We start from the raw sequence: 23,818 nt of genomic DNA, 5'->3' as shown, positions 1-23,818 counted from the left end.
AGGACATTAACCGATGCTATCTAATTTATCTATCCTCTACAAGTCTAATACGGACTTGGAATTATTGATTAAAGAAACCCTCCACATCAAACAGCACTCTCCAACACTGAACAACATGCAGTCTTCATTTAAATTATACATTTTTTAATATGTTCATATTACTGGTTTTACTTTTTTTTGTTGTGGTGTTTTCTTGCTGTTGTTTCTTGCCATGATTATTGTTTTGTGTTTTATTTGTTTAATTATCGTTATAATTAGTATACTTTTGATCGAAGTTGCCAATAATTTCATTTGTGGTTCTCTCTTGTTGAAGCTGTAATCGCTCAACCAGCTCCAGCATGAAAAAAAAAAGACTGGTTTTCTAGATTTACGACACTTGTACTATCTAGTTAAAGTTTTGAAAATTAGTATAAAAATACATACTAATGATTGTGACCTACTGTATTGCACCTACTTGTGAACAATTGTGGTTTGCCTAGTTGCATACTACTATACCTTACCTAGTTATAAACTACTGTATCTTACCTAATTGTAAATTACTGTATCTCATCTAGTTGTGAACTATTGTATCTTGCATAACTGTAAATTTCTGTATCTCACCTAGTTGTGAACTACTGTATCTTACATTTTACTATATATGTATCTATGTATGTGACCGAAATAATATACATGATGTGACGACATCTGTTGAACGTCACCAGAAACAAAAATTAATAAAAAAAAATTCACACTTTGTGTATTCAAGATTCAGACAATTAGAAAAATAACTGTGGTATGTGAAACAACCATTTCTTTATCACAGTACACAACTTTCAATAACAGTACTCTCCTCACAAGAACACGGCTTTCACTGGGACTGTACACGAGGGTTTGATTATATATCTTTATTGATGTAATTCATAAATATAATACTAAAAAAATGGAGTTCTTAAGAAAAAAAACACTTTTTAAATATGATACTACTTTTAATATATACAAAATATTGCAATTTATATCAGCTCAATCTGAACACTTTTTCCCAATGCAATACTTCCCAGAAAAATTCTTTTTTAGAAAATGTTCACTTTTTCAATGATGTATGAATACTACAATTAGTAATTACTAGCACAAACAGTCACTTGTAGGGAAGCGTTGCTGTTAGTAATTGTAAACTAGTGTATCTCATTTGCTTGTGAACTACTGTATCTTATTGAATTGTAAGACACTTTATCCTACCTGTCTGACATCTCTGGAATAATAAAATCTTGTCCGGATTGATGATCTGAAAGCAAGATCCACATTCATGAATTATGATCAACATAATGAAATAATTATAATTTTCACGTTAGACAGAAATTCTTAAACTCCGATCATTATACAGTGGATCAAACAAGATACTTTATTGAAAATAATGGTTTTTAAGTTTACACATATTCATATTTTGAAAGTAACTGATGTATTAAGAAGAATGTCAATAAAGCTGACATTTGCCAACTGAACCTATCCAGTATTAAAGGGTGTTTTCATTATTTGTTTAGTTTTAGCTTATTTATTGCTTAACTCAATTATCAAATGCAAATGTAAATTACTGACAGTTATTTTTGTATTCACAAGTAAGACAGAAAATAAGTACCTCTAATGATTATATTTACTGGCCATAACCCTTAAGATTAAGCAATACAGGTCTAGTACATATAACTACTGCTAGGGTAAATAATTAAAGTTAGATTTTTTTTTCCAGTGATTAACAGATGACAGTAAAGTACTTGAGACAAGTTCAACATTAACCTCTGGGAACAAACATATAAAATTAATAAAACCAGCAAGTGGCATAAGAGGACAGTGACATTCATCTGGATGTACTTTTCAACTGATTTCAGTAACAACAAAGTGTCTTAAAAATGTTTATGTACAGTGTTCGACATCATCTTATTCTGTTTCCCTAACCAAAAATATTTTATCACTTGATCCTTATATGTAAGTAAACAAATGCATAAGAAGTGTTGAATACAATTTTTAAAATTGCAATTTGCCATCTTGAAAGATTTAATGAAATATGTTTAGAAAACATGCAATTATGTCATTTTACACAAGAAATATAAACAACGAATCTAGAGCCAAGTACAGGTTAGTGGCTAGCATACTGTACTATTAATTCAAGGTTCCTTGTTCATTATTACCACAAAATAAATTGTGCTCTGCATTTTAGGGACATGGGAGAATTATACTTAAAAGAGTGATGATGATCAAATTCTACTATTCAGTCTGACTAAAATAGTCTAAGAGTTGGTGGTGGGTGGTGTTAACTAGTTGTCTTTCTTCTAGTCTATCACTTCAAAATCAGGCCTTGTGTAGCTTTGCACAAAATTCAAGAAACATACAAAGGATACAAAAATGTGAAGAAAATCAAATGGAAAGTACTAATTTTCAGAATATAGGTAAACATATTGTTTAAAAAAAGAAAATTTAAGGATGTGAATGCGTAATCTGCAATGAGTATTAGGATAAAAAAAACAACTAAGTTAAATTGTATTATATTCTACACTATTTCATAATTTGAAATTATAATTATATGAATACTACAGACTTTGCTTACTTCAGCAGCAATATGTCAAAAAGTACATTGGTTGTTGAATGATAAATATACATTGTGATAATTAAGAAAGAAAGGTAGAAACTTATTTCCTTTTGGTCAAAATGTATGTTATGCCATATTACAGAATTATATTCAAAATTTAATTAAACAACTTTATTATCAATGTATATTAATAAACTTGGAATCAAATGTAGTTTATAATTCATACTTTTATATCATCTAAGTTCCAATTTCTTAATTTCAAATGGAAATATTAAAATAAATTCTCAATCTGCATCTCTCCGAGTAACGACTCAGTGGTACTCTCACTTCTCATTTATAGCTTTTTTCTTTTCCCTTATAATGCTCTCAGATTGTTCAACTCATTAGAAATACACACTACAGACACTGAGAAGCCAGAATATAAAATTTCAGCCTCTTCTTGATTTACTGACATTTCATTATATTTTTTCAACCCATATGACATACCTCACTAAGTCTGTCTTTCAAGAATTGTCTATAATTCTTTCACAATGATATTGGACATGTTTATAACCTATAAAAAGAGCACATTCTGAACTAAATAAATCAGATGATTGCTTTTGTTTTAGCAGTCAAAGCTGATAGTTTCTGAGGACAACTTGATGAGTGTATACCAAACACCTTGCCTCAAGCAATGATGGATTTTAATATATTAATAACTCAGTTAGAAAGCCAAATAAATTATATTAATTTTGGGGCATTCTATTCTAAAGCATGATGTATATTTTGTGTTCTAAAATGAATATCTGAAAGTTACGTAAATTAATTTTTGGACGAAGAAAAGGCCTCAAAGATAAAGTAAGCATTAAATTTCTTGTTTTTTTATGAATATTTCTATATTTATTGTTGTAGCTTTTTAATAAAATTAACTAAAATGTAAAAAGTAGAGCCGTATTCGGTTACATAAGAAAACTTAAATGAAGAACTTCTCAAGGAATGCATGTGAGCTACCTTCATGTGAAGTAAGTTGATAGTTTCTTTACCTTAAGATCTCCCCATTCTCAACAGGTGATTTAATGCTTCATTAAGTAGTTAAACACAGTTTTAAAAAAGAACAAAAAACTGAATAAAAACAGTAACATTAGATGCCTAAAGCTTTTAGGATAAATTATTGTAATTGTCTGTTATAATCTGCAGTTATTCTGGATTAAAAAAAAAGGTATATCGGATTTTATTTCATATTTTTCACCCTTTCATTCTCATGATTTTACTAAATTTACGCTAGAAAAAATAAAAGATAAAATATAAAGTTTTATCTAAAGAAAACTTATAATACTAATTAAGGAAGTCCAAGAGGTAGGACAAATGAAGTATGAAAACTGTAAGGAGAAAATATTTTTTTATTCTTAAAATGAAAATCACCTTGCACTTAAATTTACTGAGTAAAGGCTTCAGAAATTCACTTACATATCTTTGATGGAAACACTTTTTTAAAATTTCTGATTTTTGGTGAACAACAGATTTGTAATGTTTAATAAAAGCTTGCCAAATTTTATGAATATATGTGTGTACTATATTCAGAATTATAGTGAAAATTCCAGTAAACATTACTATATGTAGTTTCACTAACATGACAGCCCAATGGACTAATACCATACACAAAGGGTTAGTTATGTATTAGGGCTTAAAGAAAGCATTTCCTCAATATGTATCACTCTAGTGGTATGCACAAAAATGTAAAATAATGACAACTGTTTTCAATGGTTATAAGAAGTAAGTCTTTGCTTAGCCCTCTCCACATTGCATATTTCAAATTCCAAGATATGTTCATCAACAACAATCCATACCTTCATGTGGCTCCACATAAACCTTTTCCACACAGGTCATGGGTCAAAGGCATTCAAAATTTTATTGTACTACTATCTTATGAATTTATGTCAATAAATGTGGTATCAAGTTGTAGATTATAATTCATATTTTAGTATTATACATTAGTTAATTTCTTAATTTAAAAGTAAATATTAAAAACACACCTAAACATCAATTTTTATGTGTCACGTGGTATGTTGAATGCTGCACTGGTTCATATTAGAAGTTTGTGATGTCCAAATACAAAGTCTATAGTTTCTTACAAATTAGGAACTCCAATTACTGATATTGACAAGCTGGAATAAAAAATAAGAACCTGCTAGCATTTCTGTTTGCTGAGATATCGCTCATGCACTGAATCAAAAACAGTGGCCCCACCCACCTTTTTCCACTTTTGGAAACACTTCCTCATATACAATTAATTCCGTCTGTGAAAAGTGATTAACCAATCGATAGCTCAGAATGTCCCCCAAGTGGCTTTCTCAGCCATTTTCAATTATTACACTTTACACAAGTTGGTAAGTTGAGTCTTAATCTGCTCGAAATTTCATATTTTTTTAGACCCAAATACAGCTTAGTTATTAAGTTTGATAAATTATAGTGGAATTCTATGTATCGATATAGTAATTTATGATTTTTTTGGCTATTTCAAATATATATATAAAATCTAAAAAAATTATTTCGTTTCATGTCCTCCATGTCCAAAATTTGACAAGGTGTAGCAACATACAGCAAGCAGCAAATGAGTACAAAGGTCGTAACTTGACGATATAATTGTTTGCTATGCTTATTTATTGTTGACAACTAGGATTGGAAATGAAGTAACAACATTAGTGTATAAATGTAATTCCTATATGTTATTTTTCCATATTATGAACAAAGTATCTCAATGGGGCTCTTTTACTACATCAAGTCTGGTATCCCAGGAGGAGAAATTTCCAACAGTAATTAACAAAAAAACATAACACCATATAGTCTGCTTTTTCCACCATTTCAAATGCTTCAAGTTATCTTGCTATTTTCTGAGCAAGACTGCAATTACTAAACAAAAACAGATCAAATCAATTTGAAAGAAAAGTATTTTTTGGAATAAAATATTTAAACAAACTAATACTTTATAGGAAACAAAATTTTAATAAATTAATATTGATAACTTTATATTTGTATTTTTTCATGTTTCTTCAAATATTTAGTGACTTAAAAATACCCCAAAGTTCTAAAATAATAATACTCCTATAAAGTAGTCAAAACATAGTCCTAATTATTGTTAATACGGAATAATTTCACTGGGTTTTAAATTTTTAAAATTACAAATATGGTTATCAAACAATGATAATTTTACATTATTTTGTTTTTTGTACTATAACTTTGTTCATATGAGGGGTCCCCGCAAAGTTTGTGGCCTGACCTAAAATAAGAGATGCTGGTTCAACTATGATTTATTTTTAACACAATCCCCCCCCCCCCTCCGAGTCTATACACTTGCATCAGCAGTGCTTTAAGGACTTTATGCCATTCTCAAAGCACTCTTCTTCATGGCCTTCAATCCATGACTGGACAGTATGTATGAGTCATCATCACTCTGACATATTCAACCTTTCAGAAAGATTTTAAGGTTACAGAAGAGAAAAAAGTCACTTGGAGCTAAATCTGGTGAATGCAGGGGCATGATTGAGCAATTCAAAGCCAGCATCATGGATAGTGTTCAAAGCAACATACAATTTGTGTGCTGGGGCATTGTCCTGATGGAAAAGCACACCTTTTTTGAGCAATCCTCTTCTGTTTTCCATAGTTATGAATCTAATGAAACCTTTGGAGTAGGTATTGGCTTTCAAAAATTCGATTCCACTACTGCTCAGGTGAAAATATTTTTGGGATCCATCTGGTACTAACCTTACCCATGCCCAAACTGTCACTCAAAATGCTTACTGCAGTACTTCTACTGATTCCCACTTCCTCTACTAACTTTCTAATGGTAATTATTCTATTATATATAACCAGATCATGAATTTATCTACAATTTCTGTTGTGGTCAATGTCAAGGGCTCAGATCATCTTCACATGATTGTCTACTGCCCTTAAACTCAGCACACCACTTCTTCACTGTTGAATATGCTGGAGTATCCTCTCCTAACATTACTTCCTTGTTCTGGTGGATTTCTTGCAGTGTCATCATCTTTTTTAACAAAATATTTGAGCCTGGCACAAAGTTAGTCTTTTCCATGGAATTTAACACTGCTCACTTCTTTCCTTCAAAGTTCCAAATCACACAAAATAAAGTTAAGTTATATGTTGTTCAAACTTAATATTTATAAGAAAAAATCACACATTCCAATTTTCTTTTTAGGTCAAGCCACAAACTTTTCAGATAACCCTCATATGTTTATTTTCTAATTAAAACCTTTAATGTTATTCAAAATATTGAAATTTAGAGCACAAGTTAGCTGTTTAACAATGACTCTCTCATTCTGCATCGTTACCAACTAACCACAGTTAATTTTTACTTTTACGAATGAAAATTACATCTTATTCTTACATTAGTAACACATCATACTCTTATAAATATTTTATACAAAGCATAATTTTTTCTATTGATTTATAATAAATTTCATAATGAAAAACAAAAAGTTTTCATTGACGTCCTACCTGGTTTTCTACCACAAAGATAATAGGCCAACCTATCAGTTAGTTCATACTGACATTCAACAAGCCTGTCTACCAAATCTGTATGTCCAGCATCCCTGTTGTATATCAAAAACATGTTAGATTTACTTTTACTTTAAAAAAGCAATCAAGACATCTCACTTCCCAAACAAAAAAATAAGTTTATTTAAACTAAAATAACTTAAGAGAAACACTTAAGTATTTATAATAATATTTTACCTTATATAAAAAATTAAAATGAGATAAACCATTAAGTATTGATTCAACAGTTGAACTCAGTGATACCTAAAGGGTCAACTATTTTCATCTGATAGGCCAAACAGAGTTGTCAAAATATATGGAATGACTTATTAAAATGATATGAGCTCATGGAATGAATAAAAATTATCACTTGTAGTGACACAAATTATGTAGGTTCAGTTTTATAATTCAGAACATTGAAAATGTATACAAAAAACTTATATTTCATTGTATGGTTTAAAATTTGCAGTTTTTTCTTTGTTGTCAGATATGATACAGAATATACATATGCAACAATAAACTTGATTGTATTTATAACTAAGTTCTAAATATAATGAGGTTCCAACTATAATATTTATTGTTTACCTATTATTGGCTGATAATTCCCGTTTCACCCTGTACTTAAGCTTTTTAAAGGAACACCGAATTTTTGTAAGAAAGCTAACTTCTAGGGGTAATGTAAAATCATTTACACTAGAATAATGATTTTTTTATTACTACTAGTTAGTGATATTTATAAAAGTGGAAACTCCATTTGAAACTATGTCATCTCAGTGAATTTGGATGACACCATTGTTTTGGTTTTCGAGTTATCACGTAATAAAAAAGCAGCAGCAGAAAGAACAAGAAATGCAAACCTTTTCCTATGATATTTACAGACATTCACAGAACTTGTGACTCAGTCATTACATAGATATTGTTATAAAAAGAAACACTGTAAAGTATTGTAAAGTTCTGATGATCTATTGAGAAGATATTTAAAATACCATTTCGATGAACAAATGAGCCATCCCTACATTGGCAATGCTACCACCTGCCTGATATTTTATGTAGATCATGCATGTTTCAAATTACATTAAACATTTGGAGAGCTTTGTTAGAGGTTGATACTGAAACAAGTATGCTGTAAAAAAAAAGTTTCAGATTCTGTGTTTAGTGAAAACAAAAATGTGAAATTTATACAAAAAATTCTAAGACTTATTAGGAAAAATTAGTGTAATAACAATAGAATAAAAACAATTATATTTTAATATATCTTAATGTAAAGTTATTGTGATCATTATGATGTGGACTTTTTGCTTGATATAACTCCAAGTTAGTTCCAATCAAAGTCAAAGTTACATATTGTGATAAGGTTCATTACAAAACTTGCTCACACAAATAACAGGGGTAAAAATGTTACTGGTTAATAAACAAATAAATATCTGATTATGTTCTCTTGGCATTCTTGAAAGAAAAAAGCATAAACCTTTTAGGGTCAGGACCTTTTGTTTTCAGGGTCAATGGAGTTATTACATAAATAATATTTTTCCTTGGCCTCATGAATACTGCATTGCAATCACAGCCTATTTAATGATTAATACAGTATTCAAATTTGTAAGTATCAACTTATTGATTTTTTTATTTTTTTTATTGTAACTTGCCATATGATTAAAAAGCTGGCAAGACTTAGTGTATAAAGGATAGCGATTGGTTAGTATTTGTCTCATAATAGGAATTTTGTAGGTTCGAGATGTGTTTGTGCCTGTCGTAACTTTCACCACAACACAAATTCATTAAAATTAGAGGTATGGTGTTACTAACATAACACATATACAATGTACAAAAAATAAATGTATAGTATATTTAACATTAAAAGTGAATAAAGTTAGGGAAAATATAACTTACAATGTAACAAAATGTAAAAACATTCTTATTCAGAATTGAAGAATACAGTTATAAAACTATATATTAGAAACATAAAACAATTTAAAACATACAGTATATTTGCACTTTATTTAACATTAAAGTAACCCAAGAGTTGTAGGTAGGTGTTGCCAGCCAGTTGCCCTTCTTCAAGTCAGCAGTTCAACATTAGGGACAGTGGCAGATAGCCTTAGCAGTTTTGCTATAACTCAAAAAGAATGGTATAAAAATAATACCCTGGTGGCTAAAATGTCGGACAAATTCGGTGGCAACAAGAACTAAACCTAGACACTCAAATAATGAGGTAGCCCCTCTAATCACCGGGCTTTGCCGTACTAAAGCTGAAAAAACTAGAATTACTAATTAAAAAGCATTACAGCACTAGAAATCTGAGTTTTGATACATAAGGTGGACAAAGCACAGGTAGCCCACTGTGTAGCTTTGTGCCTAACAACAAACATAATGGTAATATTTTTCAATTACGTTGATAGTTTGAATAATCTAAATAGTAATAATCTGAAAACCTAATTTCAATTATTTTTATGCATCATGATAGTTATCAATTCAGCTGAACAAATCTCAATTAATAGAAAACAACAATGAAAAATCATAATGACAATATTTCAGTTATTGGATAGTTGGAATAATCAAAAACAGTTATATGTGGAAACATGTACTAATTATTTTTGCGACATTAATCGATTTAATCATAATTTCATTTAATTGATTATTTTACATCACACAAGTCAATGTAACTGATGCTCATAGGTTACTGATTATATTGATTAATATAATCCCAGCTCTACCACAAAGAGTAATAAATACTGTGTGTTTAACATATAATCTTAACCCATGAAATATTAACATATTTGTCAATATATAAGCACAAAACAAAACTGGCTGTGTTCATTACCTAGCATAATCAACAGGGGTTTTTCCATATCTGTCCTGAGCTGCAGGGTCAGCACCATAAATGAACAACAATTCCACCTGAGAAGATTGACCAGTTTTTGCAGCTAAGTGTAATGGAGTATTTCCCCTTTCCTGGAAATTATGGTTTTCAAAATATAAATAACATATACATTCCTTACTTTTTAAACTTTAAAAAACAACTGTTTTGAAATTACATAAGTTTATTTTCCTTTTTACAAGAAAAAAGAAGCTGGATTCACTATGGAAGTCAATTGGAGTAAACTGCTGCAGCTGCCAATTCAAAAAAGGAAAGTTGTAATTTGTAGTATCCACTCAAAGCAAGTTTACAAAAAAAAAGTGCTTGCTTTTAGCTTCAAGCATTTACTTATTTTAAAGCCATGTTTATCAAACTGCATTTATTCATTATAAGAAAATTAAGTACTACAAAAAAAAAAGAAAGTAAAATAAAAAACAAAAGAAATAAATCAGTTCTTTAAATGCCCAATTTGTAAAGCATTCAAAATGCAGTTTCAAAACTCACAAGACAAATCTTTAAAAATTTGATATAAAATACACTGGTTACAGTAGAGTAAAATACATTTTTATGTTTAAATATCCATTCACTGATTTATTGTTCCATGCGTTCTAAGATAATACAATGTCATTCAACTATAAACAATTATTTACCCATCTTTTACAAAACAGAGATATTTTACAAACAAATCTGAAATTTGAAGCTTACTGGGTGGATATAGTTTGGGTCAGCTCCACGAGACAAAAGTCGAAGGCTAGTTTCTAGGTTGGCTGTTCGAACACTGGAGTACAGTTGCTTTTGGGTAAAAAGACATTTGTACTGATAAACAAGATAACTCAATGTAAGTTATAAGATTTCAAGTTAAGTTCTTCAAAAAAAACAAAATTTAAAAGATTTTAAAGAGTATATGCTTTAAAGCTGCTTTGCTTTTAAATTTGAAAAGTAAAATCAAACTATAAAAGAATGGTGGACTACATAAGTAATATTCAGAGCAAGCCTGGCCTACTCAGAGTAAAATATAATGTCAATAGATACTATTTCCTTTTTATATTTATTATTATTCATGCAGTATTCTATAATTCTATGGCACAAACATCAGTTTTTGTTTCATTTTTATGATATTTATACTACATTTAGTTTTCAATTAAAACAAACACTGACTATATTGGTACTACCTATTCTGGTTTGCTCACACATTCTGTTTTTGTCCGTGATGTGGATACTTTAGTTGTATCAAAGAAAAAAATTAAAGCTATTAAGCTTGCATTACATAGTTAACAGCAGGGGTGAAATTCTGCTAGTACTCAGTACCAGAACTTATTTTATTGCTAGTACTTAGTACCTGGACTTATATGATCTGCTTTTCATCCAGTTCATATGCTTTCCATTGTACTGTCAGAAAGCAGACATTTCATGACTCACAGAACATAACAATCATTAAATATTCTTCAAATGGATGAGCAAATGATCTAACAATGTTAGTTCTTGTTGCCAACAAGATCACGAGGAGAGGTTATTTAGCAGCTTTGATATCAATGATTATTAAACTAATCTGGTAGCCTGGTGTGGCACTATGATTTGTAATGATTGGTCAATAACAATAAATATATCCAGATGATGTATTTCACCGACTAATGTGCTGTGATCAGTACCCACCCCTGATATTAGCATGACTAATTCTATGACAACAATATATTTACATTGTAAGTAGGTTATATAACTCTTGTGAAAGTTCTTTACAAAAATGAAACTAGTGGATGAAATTGTTTGAAATTTGACACAAACTTTTCTAAAAGTATGTAGTTTCAGAAAAATATTATTTTTTTTATTTTTTCTAGTATTTTAATAAAAGATTCATTAACGTAGATATTTGCACTCACACTCTGAATAGTTCACCTGCAAGATGATTTTTTTATTTTGAGTATAAAAATACTATTTATTACCTTACAGTTTTCAAATTTTATTTGCATAATCCCTAGAACCTCTGAAATGAATATCAAAAGTTTTTTTTAAGGTAAATGTTTATATTTTATTTTCTATTTTCTCTACCATATCACTAACTCTAGCTATGATTATCAACGTAAAGTACATTGAAATGTTTAAAATTAAGAAATGGAAATATATACTTACCATTATAGAATAGTCTTAAAATATCTTCTTTGGATCATATGTGCAATTTCACATCTTTATCTTTTTACTTATGGTTTACTTTTAATGTTTTATTTTCCTTTCCAATTCTTTGTCTTTTATTATTTATGTTGCTACACCAACTGATGCCTGTGGGCCATTATACACATATGATGGGCAGACTCTAGGCATAGATGCATTTACCACATGCAAAATGACACTTGCACATACTAATTTTTATAAGCATTCACGGCGAGTCAACCACAATTAAATGTAAAAAAATCATTAAACCATTGAAATATGAATTTTAAAACACAAATAATACATAATTAATTAAAATATAAATGCAATTTAACTGTATCAATCTGATATATATAAGGTGAGCAATATATAGTCTAGAGCTAGGGACACCACTCTAGACAATGGACTAGCCTTCTTTTCTACTTAACATGTACAAACCCAGATACTGCTAATTCCAACAAATAGCATGAAATCTGCTCTTTCTATTGGTTATAAACATGCCATTCAACTTAAAACTGTTGCTTAGCTACACAGCTTCTACTTTGATAGTGGCATGGCTTATCTTTGACTCTGGAAATTTTACAACAGTTTTTATCCAATTCTAGTTCTTGACAGTACTTAAATTACTTCTAAAGAATCTCAAATTTGTATTTTGACTATCTGAAGAAAGACAGTCTACATTCTCACACTTGTTCCTCCTATATAGCTCTAAAGTTGAGATTTTGAACCAAGGTCACAAAACATACTGAAATTTTAATTATTGTTTAGAGGTTTCTTTTGAAATAAAGGAATTAAAACTTATATAAAACTTTGAATTAGAATGTACTTGATAATAATAATAATTTCATTACAATACACTTATAGTAAAGTGGTTTAATTAAATTTTGAATGCAACTCAGTAGACTGCACAGAAAGGGGTGTAAAAATGGCATTGTCATAGGGTTAGTCTTTTTTTTTTGTCACTCAACAGAATGAAGAAAACAAAACATAAAATTTAAATTTATGAATTTTTTTATTTACTTCCTTGTTTAATATATATTTGTTTTGTTAAAACCATCAAACAACGATTGCAGGTATTTTGTTCTTTTAAGTAAACTATACTATAAATTACATCTATGTGCAAGATCTTTTGTTGTACACACATACAAGTACTGATATTATTTTGTTGAGAATTTCATTCCTGGTTTACAAATAACAGAAAATATATAATTATCATAGACTGTTTTTAAACATTTACATATAAAGCATAAATTTTGCTAATAAACACACAAGTTTCTATAATAATGCCACTCATAAAAATTATGATTATTTCATATTAAATGAATTTTTGCAGGCCATGTATTTTTTACTTGACAAAACATTTATGGAATACAGTCAACATATCTTTCACAAAATACAAAGAGTACCTACAGGACTTTGAAATTTCATACTTAAGAAATCTTATTGAAAAAGGCTACAATAATAAAACTTTGCACATTAATCATGTGGTTGTAGATATTCTTATACTTAATTACCAAGATTTTCCTAACACAATTGAACAAATTTTTCCATTTAAACTCACTCTTGGAAAAGTTCTTTCACTAAAAACAAAGTATAGTACTTATATTCATATATTACCATATTATTCTAACATTCAAGTTCAAAGTTTTCAATAAAATGGATGCTTTTACCCTTGAAGTTATAAACTTTCAAGTTCCATATACAAATATTCCATAAAATTTGTGTTACAGTGTTTACTACACACAGCATATTAGATTCAATAGAATTTATCTACATTACAAGACTTTGTAGACAGAGCTTGTAAACTCTATTACATTTTGGTTACCAAATTCATTTACTTTTGCAAGAAATTTGACAGTTTTCTTGCTATCAGTTATGGGTTTAAAAATTTTAGAGAATATCACTACCTTTTCAAAACGTTCATATATATACCTTAACTTTAAAAATTGTTTACGTTAATACTGAACCACTGTAGTGTATTTATCACCATTAATTCTACTCCCATTAGTTTAAGCTCTTACTATATACAGTATTGAGTACATTGTTGTAAAACAATTTTAAATATGGAAATAATCAACTCATGTGGAAATCATAGCCAATATAAAGTCTCAGTGGTAAGGCCATGTATCAGAACCACATTTTGACACAGTCTATTTGGTACAAGACGATACCGTATATTTTCTAAGTGGAAAGTTGTTCAAGCAAACACCTCTTAAATTGGCTTCTGATTAGCTCTGTCCAGGACGTGCTTCAGTAATAAGAAATTAATAGTTTCTTGCAGGAAAGACAGTACATGATGTCCAGAAATAGAAAGCTGTCTTTCCTGTTGGCAAATAGAGTAAATTCCCAGGATTTCTCCATTCAAGCATGAAGGGATGAAGGTCATGTGAAAGTGAGTGATATGTCTAACAATGCAGTGAAATTTAGGTCTGATAAAATAGCTGCTGATGTAAAGAGAGCAGTTCACAGGCAAAACCCTTAAAAGACAGTACTTCACCATTCGGTTGGATGAAAGTAGCAATATTTCCAACAGCATCAACCTTGTATTCATTCAATATAAATTCAGTGACAAAATTCACAAAAATATTTGTTTTGTAAATTACTACCAATGCACAATACATCTGAAAGTCTTTTTGAAGTGGTTAATGATTTTATTAAAAGTCATGACATCCTCTGAACAAATTGTGCTGGTCTTGGTACAGATGGTGCAAGAATTATGTGCAGTAAACATAACAGATTAATTACATGCATCCAGTTTGTGGCATAAGCAGTTTAATGTACCATTTACTGCCCTTTGTGTTGATAACAGAATTAAGCATCAGCATCTTGTTTTGCACACTTAGATGTATTGGATATCAGAAGGAAAAGTACTCAATTGCCTGTTTGAGTTATGTGCTGAAGTAACATTGTTTTGCAGGATACCACTTTTGACCCAAGTATAAAATAAACTACCAAATAAATTTGGCATCAAAACATAGTTAATAAATTAAATTTTAATATTATATAACTTTACTTTATTAATCTTATAAGTGAATACTATACAAAATCCTCAATCTCCCTTAGTATGAGAATCATGACATTTGTTTTCTAGGTCTTCACTCTTCTTTAATTTATTTACCACCCCTCTCTGAAGTATTGAATTTAACATAAATCACCCATTATAATACAGATATTACTAAGTCAAAATATAAATTTTATAGCCTTCAATCTTATTTGTTTATGCAGTCATAAATTAGAAATTCAGACCCACTAGCCATGCCCACCTGTCGTAATCTCTGTTTCACAAATTGCCAATAATTCTTTCTGATGTTTCATACTATATTATTTATAACCAATAGAAAGGCAAAGTTTTAATCTACCAAATGACATATAATGCTACCTTGTTTTCAGTGCAGAGTAGTCATCTTTGTCCTCAATTGAAAAGTTTATTTGTGGTGTTCAGATCGAGCAGCTAAGGGATTTAAATTAAACCTTTTGTCTTAGTTAAAAAGTCAGTTAAAATTATAATAGTAATAGGACATTGTTTGGTTTGTGCATGATCTTATTGTGTTATTAGGTGCATTATTTAAGTAAATAAAAATTTTGTGAACTAGTACCATTAATATAATAAAGTAGGTTTAAATTTCATTGGGAACCAATAGCAAAGAAAAACACAAAAAAAACAAGAGGTCAAAGGTAAGTACTATATTTCCTGTTTTTCATGTATATTCTTTATTTATGGCTATAAAAGTAATTCAAATGTAAAAATTAGAAAGTTATTAGGTTAGATTAGGTAAGATAATGAAAAATAATGATAATTAATAAAAATTCTTCAATAGGGTAATATGAATTACTTGTTTGCCAAGTGATTTACAACTTCAGTGGTAGGATTATTAATTAGACATGGTTTGGAGGGCAATAAAACAATAAAATTAAGTAGAAAACAGATGTAGACTGTTAAAAGCCTTAAGCTATTTAGGATAAACATTTGTAGTTTTCTGTTACAATTTAGTTATTTTGGAAAGGAAAAAAAAAAAGAGTAATTTAGATTTATTTAATTTTATTTTATGGTAGTTACAAGGACAGTCAAATCAACTGAGTCCATATAAAGTAACAGAAAATAACAGATAAGATATAAAGTTTTACAAAAAAAACATTTGATATTTATTAAGTTTTATGGGTTATGCAAATACAATTTCAAAATTTTTAGATGAAGAAGAGTATTTTTAATCTTAACATAAAAATCACTTTGCATTAAAAGCAGTCAACACTTTAGTTCCATATATAAATAAACAAATCTTTAGTAAAAATACTTAATTAAAAAATCTGATTTTTGTGTACAAGAGACTTGTAATGTTTACTGAAGGCCTGCTGAATTTTGTGAAGATACACAAAACATATTAAAAGTTATAGTATGGAAACTCTGATGGTTACTTTGTGGTTATGTGGTTGGTCAGGTTGACTGATCCTGTATGGAAAAAGTTAATGATTTTGCCATATAAAATACAAAAGGTTATAAAGAAACACCTTCAATGTATTAGACTGCAGTTTATAGAACACTTTCCTTTGCCTGATGCTAGCAATAACTGAATTAGGAATCTATTTGCCAAGGAAGTGCAAACACACTTATTATTTGGTTTATAGTCAAATCATCTGTGTAAGGTGGCTTTTTTTGAATATATAAATGGCTTTAGCTAAATGGTTGTTACTATCTTAAACTGCTCGAAAAACTTTTGTCAACTAAAGAAAGTAAAAAATCTTGGACTGGTATATTACACTACAGGGAGCTTGTACTGTATTTCAAGGGATCTATTATTATTAAAAAACATTCGGTTAGTCCTAGTCCTACCAAATACACATTTGAAAAAAGTTTAATGGAATATCCAATAAAACAATTTTAACAAAAATTATTTTCTGATGCACCATATCCATTTCTTAGCAATAAGCAAACACTAGAGCAATTTCATATGTTTATAAAACTATTAAACCTCCTATCCCATGCTCATTATTTTAAATATACATGTATTTTTATTAGGGAAGAAACCTTTTATAAAGGTAATGCAGTTTGAAACATAGGAATAAAATACACAAAATGTATGTAGACAGTTAAAATGGTAGGCCAAGGAAAGATTAGCCAATAATACTTCAGAATAAAAAAAAAATATTTTTCATAGCCTTCCCAAGTTAATGAAAGATGAAAAGTTAACATAAAGAAAAATAACAGCTGAAAATAAAGTCAAAAAATGTTTATTGGTGATTATGATCATTACACTGCAAAGTTTAAAAACTTATATGTTTAATGTTAACTTGCAAGATTAAAATTACAGAAAGTTAATTTTCCTGTCTCTGTAGAAAAAACTAATTATACATGTGAAACTAGGCTAATATTTACATGGCAAAACACAAGAAAACTTTGAAAACAGGTTATAATACAAAAACTATAAGGTATGAGGTTATGAATTAGGAAATTTAGATTTGGCAAGCTGCCATAAACAAAAAAAAAGCTTTTTCTCAGACTTAATTTGAAAAAATTCATCTTTGTTTATATTTTACTAAATGCAGGTTATCACTATCTAACTAGGAGTGAAAACTTTACATATTATTTGATAATTTATTAACCCAAAATTATGCAGAAAGTATTTTTTCATTTCATCAGTTCTTACTGAGTGCTGTAAAGAATACACTAAGGATCTTAAAATTTGGTTTTGGTTACATTAAACAAATATCATTCCCTTTTATTTTTTACAAACTAAGCAAAGAGGAGACACATACCTTATTCAAGTCTGATACTAACAAAGGACCTTCATCTCTACTGGGTCTACGAACAAAGGCTAGGTTCTGATGTTTGGCTCGAATAAAATCAGCTTTTGTTGGACTGAAACAGAGGAATCACAGAAAGTTTTGCAAAAATCACAGCAATAATTCAAAGTTTAGCTTACCTACTGTTTAAGTACATAATAAGTAGTGTTAGTCAAAAATTTACCATTATGTATAAACCAAAGAAAAAAGTGTTATTATTAACATAAAAGTTCAGTGCCTTGTAATACTATTTTTCAATGATATAATTTTTCTTCTCTTAGTGTTAAAGTACAAAATAATGCTACAACACTTAATGCATAAATCATTATGCGAGTTTTAAAGGTTAAGAAAACTTGTTGGATTAACAATGGCAAAGTAAAAAAGAAAAATCTTACTCACTGAAGAGGATCTTTGGCATTTGGTTTTCTCCGTTCACTTTTGTGTGGGCCAGGATCTAATAAAGTGTACTCCCATATAGAATTAGCACCACAACTGTACAGAGTATGAACCATCTAAAAATGAAAAAGAGTTCATAAAAACTGCATGTTATTTTACTTCTAAAAAACATTACATTAGCAAAAAATATAACAAAACTAAGTATCAGATTGTAGCTAATATTCAGCTTAAATGCTATGCCATAACAAAAGAAATTAATATGCTTTTTATTTTGATTAAAAAAAACCTTCAATTACAATATCATGTATGTGGATAAAATAGACTTACATAAAACTAACCACAAGCTACAATTACAGAGTTGATATTGAATGCGAGTCAAATTTATTATTCAGTTGAGGTTTTTCAAAAATATGGGAAATTCCCCACCTTTTTCAACACAAACAAGTTTGTTACACTAACAAATATTATTGTGTTTTTTTTTTACTCTTCAAAAATTATGTCAAACGTGACAAAATTCAATCCCCATTCACTTCCTCTTATGTGCTTTAAAACAAATTAAAATAATTAAGCTTCAATTTTATTTACAACAATTCTCATGGTAAAAGTCAATAGCTCTTACAGTAATTGTAGCATTTCTTTTGGATTTTTAACACCCAATTTTAACTCTTTGAAAAGTTATTTCATTCTTAGTCTAACCAACACTAAAACCGAGATACCAGTAGAAAGTTAATATGGAAACTAGTGTAAACATCAAATACCACTTTTAATACTAATAAACATTCATACCAAACAAAGAAATAATGTTCCTGAAAAACATACAGAGAGATTTAACAGAAGTTAAGAAATATAAAGAAAATAAACTTACAAGAAATTGTAAACTAAAGTACATAAATACCTATACAACAGATTAACAGCAATGTTTATACTATGAATGTGTGTAAAACTCCAGATCTTCCAAATGTTAATTTATGTTAAGTATATGTAACTGATTTAGAGATGTTATTTCATTTAAAACAAAAATTTTAAATATTTCTCTCTGAACTATTTGCCAGAATGAAACAGGGTAATTTTTTTAACTTGCAAAATTGCATTTAGCCTAAATCACAACCTTGATTTCTCTTATTGTCTTTCACTAATGACAGCATTTGCTTTAGGCACACAAGCAACAAATACTTACAGATAACTGAGATGGACACCAAGCACCCTTTTTTAGTGACTTTACTTGGGAAATATGTCTTCCAAGACTACGATGGACACTGCAGCATTCATCACATATCAGTATTCCACGGTTTAATGAAGCCCATGTGGGGTCTAAAAGTAAGTAAAAAATCTTTGCTTGAGCACAAGAATATTTTTATACCTGTAATGCAATGTTTTACTCAAAAATGTACTGTATTCGCTTACCAAAAAATACTGTTGACTTGTGCATGTCATTAGCAAAGTATTTAAGCATGATGTTAGAATGAGTGAACAAGTGTACAAAAACTCTGGCTACAAAAGTATTTCAAGACTGAAGAAAAAAAATCAAGTTATTCTCTGAGACTGCTTTACTTACATTTGGAAGGCAGAAATGAAATAATGAGCAAGAATGTACACTTAATTGAAAAAATAAATTAAAACATCTAGGGGAAGCTAACTTCTCTTATTGCATTTGTGGCAGTTTAATAAGTATAATAAGTTATATACTGGCAGAGTAAAATACCTTTAATAAGCTGTTAAAGATTATTACACTTGTATTATAAGGATGTACTTATATGTCTTCCATCCCTTTAATTAAACAGTAACAATTTTAAGAGTTATGTTGTTTTTCATAGTGCCCTGGTTGGACACAGGGGTGCTCAAGTGACATACTAACTTTCATTTTCCTTGAATGACAAACTGTGCTAAGTGAGAATTAAAAGCCTACTTACTGGTTCTTTTACTGGAATAAAATTACTGTGTTTAATTTGTGAGTTTTTCTTGTCAGTGAATCAGATAACAGTTGTGGATGAAACTGCCCTTGATCTTCACTGCCTGTTGGCCAACAGATCTAATAAGAACTGATAGCTGCTCTCTTGTATCAGTAACTTTAAGATGTATTGACATAATTAAGGCAGCATTTAGATCTAGGGAGAGCAGATTTTGATACAGAATTACACAGTTTCATAAGGTTTAATACAGTTTAGATACAGAATTTTAATAGAGATTTACAAGTTTTTTTTCATAAGATTTTTCAGAGACTTTGTGCTGAGTGAGCTGTTATTTATTTGTTTGTTTTCTGTATGTGTTCAGCAGAAACTCATAGGTCACTGCTGTTTTTCTGTTTTTCCATACCATATTCTTAACCTCATACTGGGAGCCTAAAGTTCACAATAAGTGAACTCATAGGTTACTGCTGTTTTTCTGTTTTTCCATACCATATTCTTAACCTCATACTGGGAGCCTTTATGGCTTCTAACTGTTCTTAATTTCAGCTGAGTTAGAAGTTTGCCATAAACAAAATTGTTTTCACTTTTGTTTTAACATTAATGTACTTGAAGCAAAGTAATTGAAGTGAGTAAACATTGTATTGTGTTATTTTAACTTTCGCACTCATCTTTTGAAGTGAGTAGTGTGTTTTAAGGAAGGTGTAAGAAAGTATAAATTTTGGTAGTTAGTTTCAGCATTGAGGTAGCTGAACTTTTGGTTTAAACTTGTTTTGAAGTTAATGTAACTTGAGTAGATTTATTATTCACTTTGCATTTAACTTAACTTGGGGTTTTACTTTTATTTTTAAACAATAGTATAGTCTAAATTACAGGGGGGGGAAACACATTAAACTGATAAGAGCTCAATTAATAGTCTTCATTTCTTTCTTTTCACTTCCACACATACTCATTAATCAACTGCCCTCAAGTTTATTGTATTGTATTAATTATTTGTATTATTCGTCGTGACAGTGGTAATAAATTATCATTTTTTTCTTTAAGTAAAATTGTGTCTGTTCTCATTATTTGCAACTTATCCATTGCAAATCATCAGAAAATCTACTACTAGTTATCTATGATACCCCACACTATTCAAGCCAAATCAAACCTTTCACTTAAAAAAATTATTTAAACAACAATAAACATTCCCTTATTAATTCATAAGAAACAAAGAAACTTATCTGCACCCAATGTATGTGTGCAAAAGATCTAGATTAACACATACTGAATGATTTCATGTGAATTCCCAATGAAGGGCAACACAGATTATACTGATATGACAGCGGAGGTCACGTGACGCTGGGAGCACGTGCGTTGGATTTTCTAGAATTATTGGAGAACCCCGCGAATGTCCGAGTGTTTGCTAGACGCCCTCTTTTTTAGTATATAAGCTTGGCAAAGAAAGCCAGCGATATAGAGATAGATAGATTGATTGGAGATATAGATAACTGAGTCAAGCAAACAGTAGACACCATAAATAAAGTGTGTGAATTGCTGTGAATTATAGCCTGTGTTTATAAAAGTAGTTAAGTTTAAAGTGACTGTGGAACTTCTGTGTTTTACAAAAAGTTGTATCAAGAAAGAATAAACTAGTTTTAATCAATACAGGACTTGTATCACTGAAGTTCTTCGGAAAGTATTTCTACCAGAAATTAACAAACAAGCAGATATGTAACAATATATATTGTAGACCTCTTTGTGACTAATAAAGGTAAGATAATAGGCAAGCAGATATGTTAATGCTGTAGCAGCATATCTTTTGAAAGCAAGTTTTCAATTTCTCTTTGTTAGATTCATTACTCTTAAGTCAGAGAAGGATACTTATAATGTTAAGTTTCACAATCTTTCTTTATCAAGATGTTATATCTTTTCAACTAACTAAGCTACCCTATTTAAGTTTCTATAACAATTTATGTACATCAAGATGACATAGATTTGATAAAACAATAAGTGAAGATTTAAATGTTTTATGTGCCTACAGCAAATATTTAAAATATTTCATGTAAATATTAAATTAATACTGACAATTCTGTACCATTAACTTTTCTTGTTCACTACATTTTTTCTCTTCTCTGTACATAGTAATTTTTCTCCTATTATAAGAAAAAGGCAATATTAAAAAGAACAAAAAGAAATAAGCTTTATCCTTGCCATATATATATACATATATCCTACACATTATTATTTCAACACCACATATCATGATTCATTTGCATTTGTGAGTTTTACTACCTATTTTTCATTACAGTATAGGTATTTTCTTATAGTATTTTCTATAGCTTGTGTATGACAATCAATTAGCAAGTTTCATGCAGCTAATAATTACATGAACATACAAAAACAGGGCTTGGTATCACATATATTTTCTTATCACCTGTTACTTTTTTTAAATCTACAGCATGTCACAGATCAGGTTATAATTTGGTATCCCTTCATAATTGATGTTTTGTAATATACACTTCATATTATAAAATATCATTCTATGCAGTTTATGTTTATTTTGAGTCTCTTATTCTCTCTATTAATATTGTTTACAGAGCTTCTTATAGTGCTAGAAGTACGGGAGGTAATGTTTTGGTGGGTTATTGGTGTTTAGCAACCCAATGTTGTTTTTGATGGGTTATTGGTGTTTAGCACGATAGTCCCATTTACACCATATACCTTAATCTATATACCTTAATTATATTTTAAGGCCTTACTTTAACCTTTGGATGTGTACCCACAATTTGGTCTAATGAATTGCTCAAAATTTACACTTTAAAAACTTTCATGACTGATTAGGGGAGCATAAATCCACTTTCTGGGTGTAGCAATACACAGTAAGTAACAACATTAATTATAAATTACATCTTTAATTATAAAATGCTTATTTCATCAATTCTCACTATATGGATATGTCACACTACTTTATAAATTACTTATTTTCTCCACTATGGTTATTAAAAACTTCACAATTCATTTAACATATCTAGTAAATTTTACATGATTAGTATACAAGTAATCTGTTGTTGTCATAACAGTCAACAATATAACATACAAATAGTCAGCAAAATTGTTGAATAGCAAATTTCAAGCAGTTCAGTGAACAAAAGCATATGACTTATGGCTAAATGTTAAAAGTAAAAAACTTCATGTTATAACTGCTAAACTATTTTCTTTGACTAATACACTGAAGCCAAGGCTCACTTTGAGTTTTGTTTATGGGCATCTGCAGAATTTTTTCCAGAGGTGGGCAAAATAGTGTGAAATTGGGAGGTGAATAAAAAATTCATATACCCATGCTGAATGAATAAAAAAAAATTATGATTCTCTCATTTTCTGGGGAGGGTGGCAAATGTCCATATGGGGCTCTTAAATAGCACTATATGTCATTGGGTTACTTCTGTTCTACCCTTTAATAATCAAAATTAGTTATTTCCAAATATATTATGGTTTCTTATGATATAAAAAACACTCTGGGCCAGCATTACATATATATATATATATATAATCTAATATTATAATATATATATAATATAATCTAATTGACATCATTAGATTACTCCAGTTCTCCCCTACAATAATCAAAAAGGATTATCTCAAAATTTACAATATATTTACATATATATA

The 23,818-nt window shown here is 29.4% G+C and overlaps 1 protein-coding gene across 1 annotated transcript in view; it reads right to left on the bottom strand.

The window, feature by feature from the left end:
• LOC106457659 (ARF GTPase-activating protein GIT2-like) overlaps positions 1–23,818 on the bottom strand; it is a 59,152-nt gene that overhangs the window by 29,929 nt on the left and 5,405 nt on the right. The window contains exons 2-8 of the mRNA XM_022383670.1: positions 19,441–19,574; positions 18,267–18,379; positions 17,841–17,943; positions 10,650–10,736; positions 9,909–10,039; positions 7,052–7,146; positions 1,216–1,261 (exon numbers count right to left, since the gene is read on the bottom strand). Of these exons, the coding sequence (XP_022239378.1) occupies positions 1,216–1,261; positions 7,052–7,146; positions 9,909–10,039; positions 10,650–10,736; positions 17,841–17,943; positions 18,267–18,379; positions 19,441–19,574 (709 nt within the window). The remainder of the gene's footprint in view (positions 1–1,215; positions 1,262–7,051; positions 7,147–9,908; positions 10,040–10,649; positions 10,737–17,840; positions 17,944–18,266; positions 18,380–19,440; positions 19,575–23,818) is intronic.

The sequence above is a fragment of the Limulus polyphemus genome, unplaced genomic scaffold (assembly GCF_000517525.1).
Source record: "Limulus polyphemus unplaced genomic scaffold, Limulus_polyphemus-2.1.2 Scaffold358, whole genome shotgun sequence".
In the NCBI taxonomy this organism is placed as follows: Eukaryota; Metazoa; Arthropoda; class Merostomata; order Xiphosura; family Limulidae; genus Limulus; species Limulus polyphemus.
This window is presented reverse-complemented; position numbering and strand designations above follow the sequence as displayed.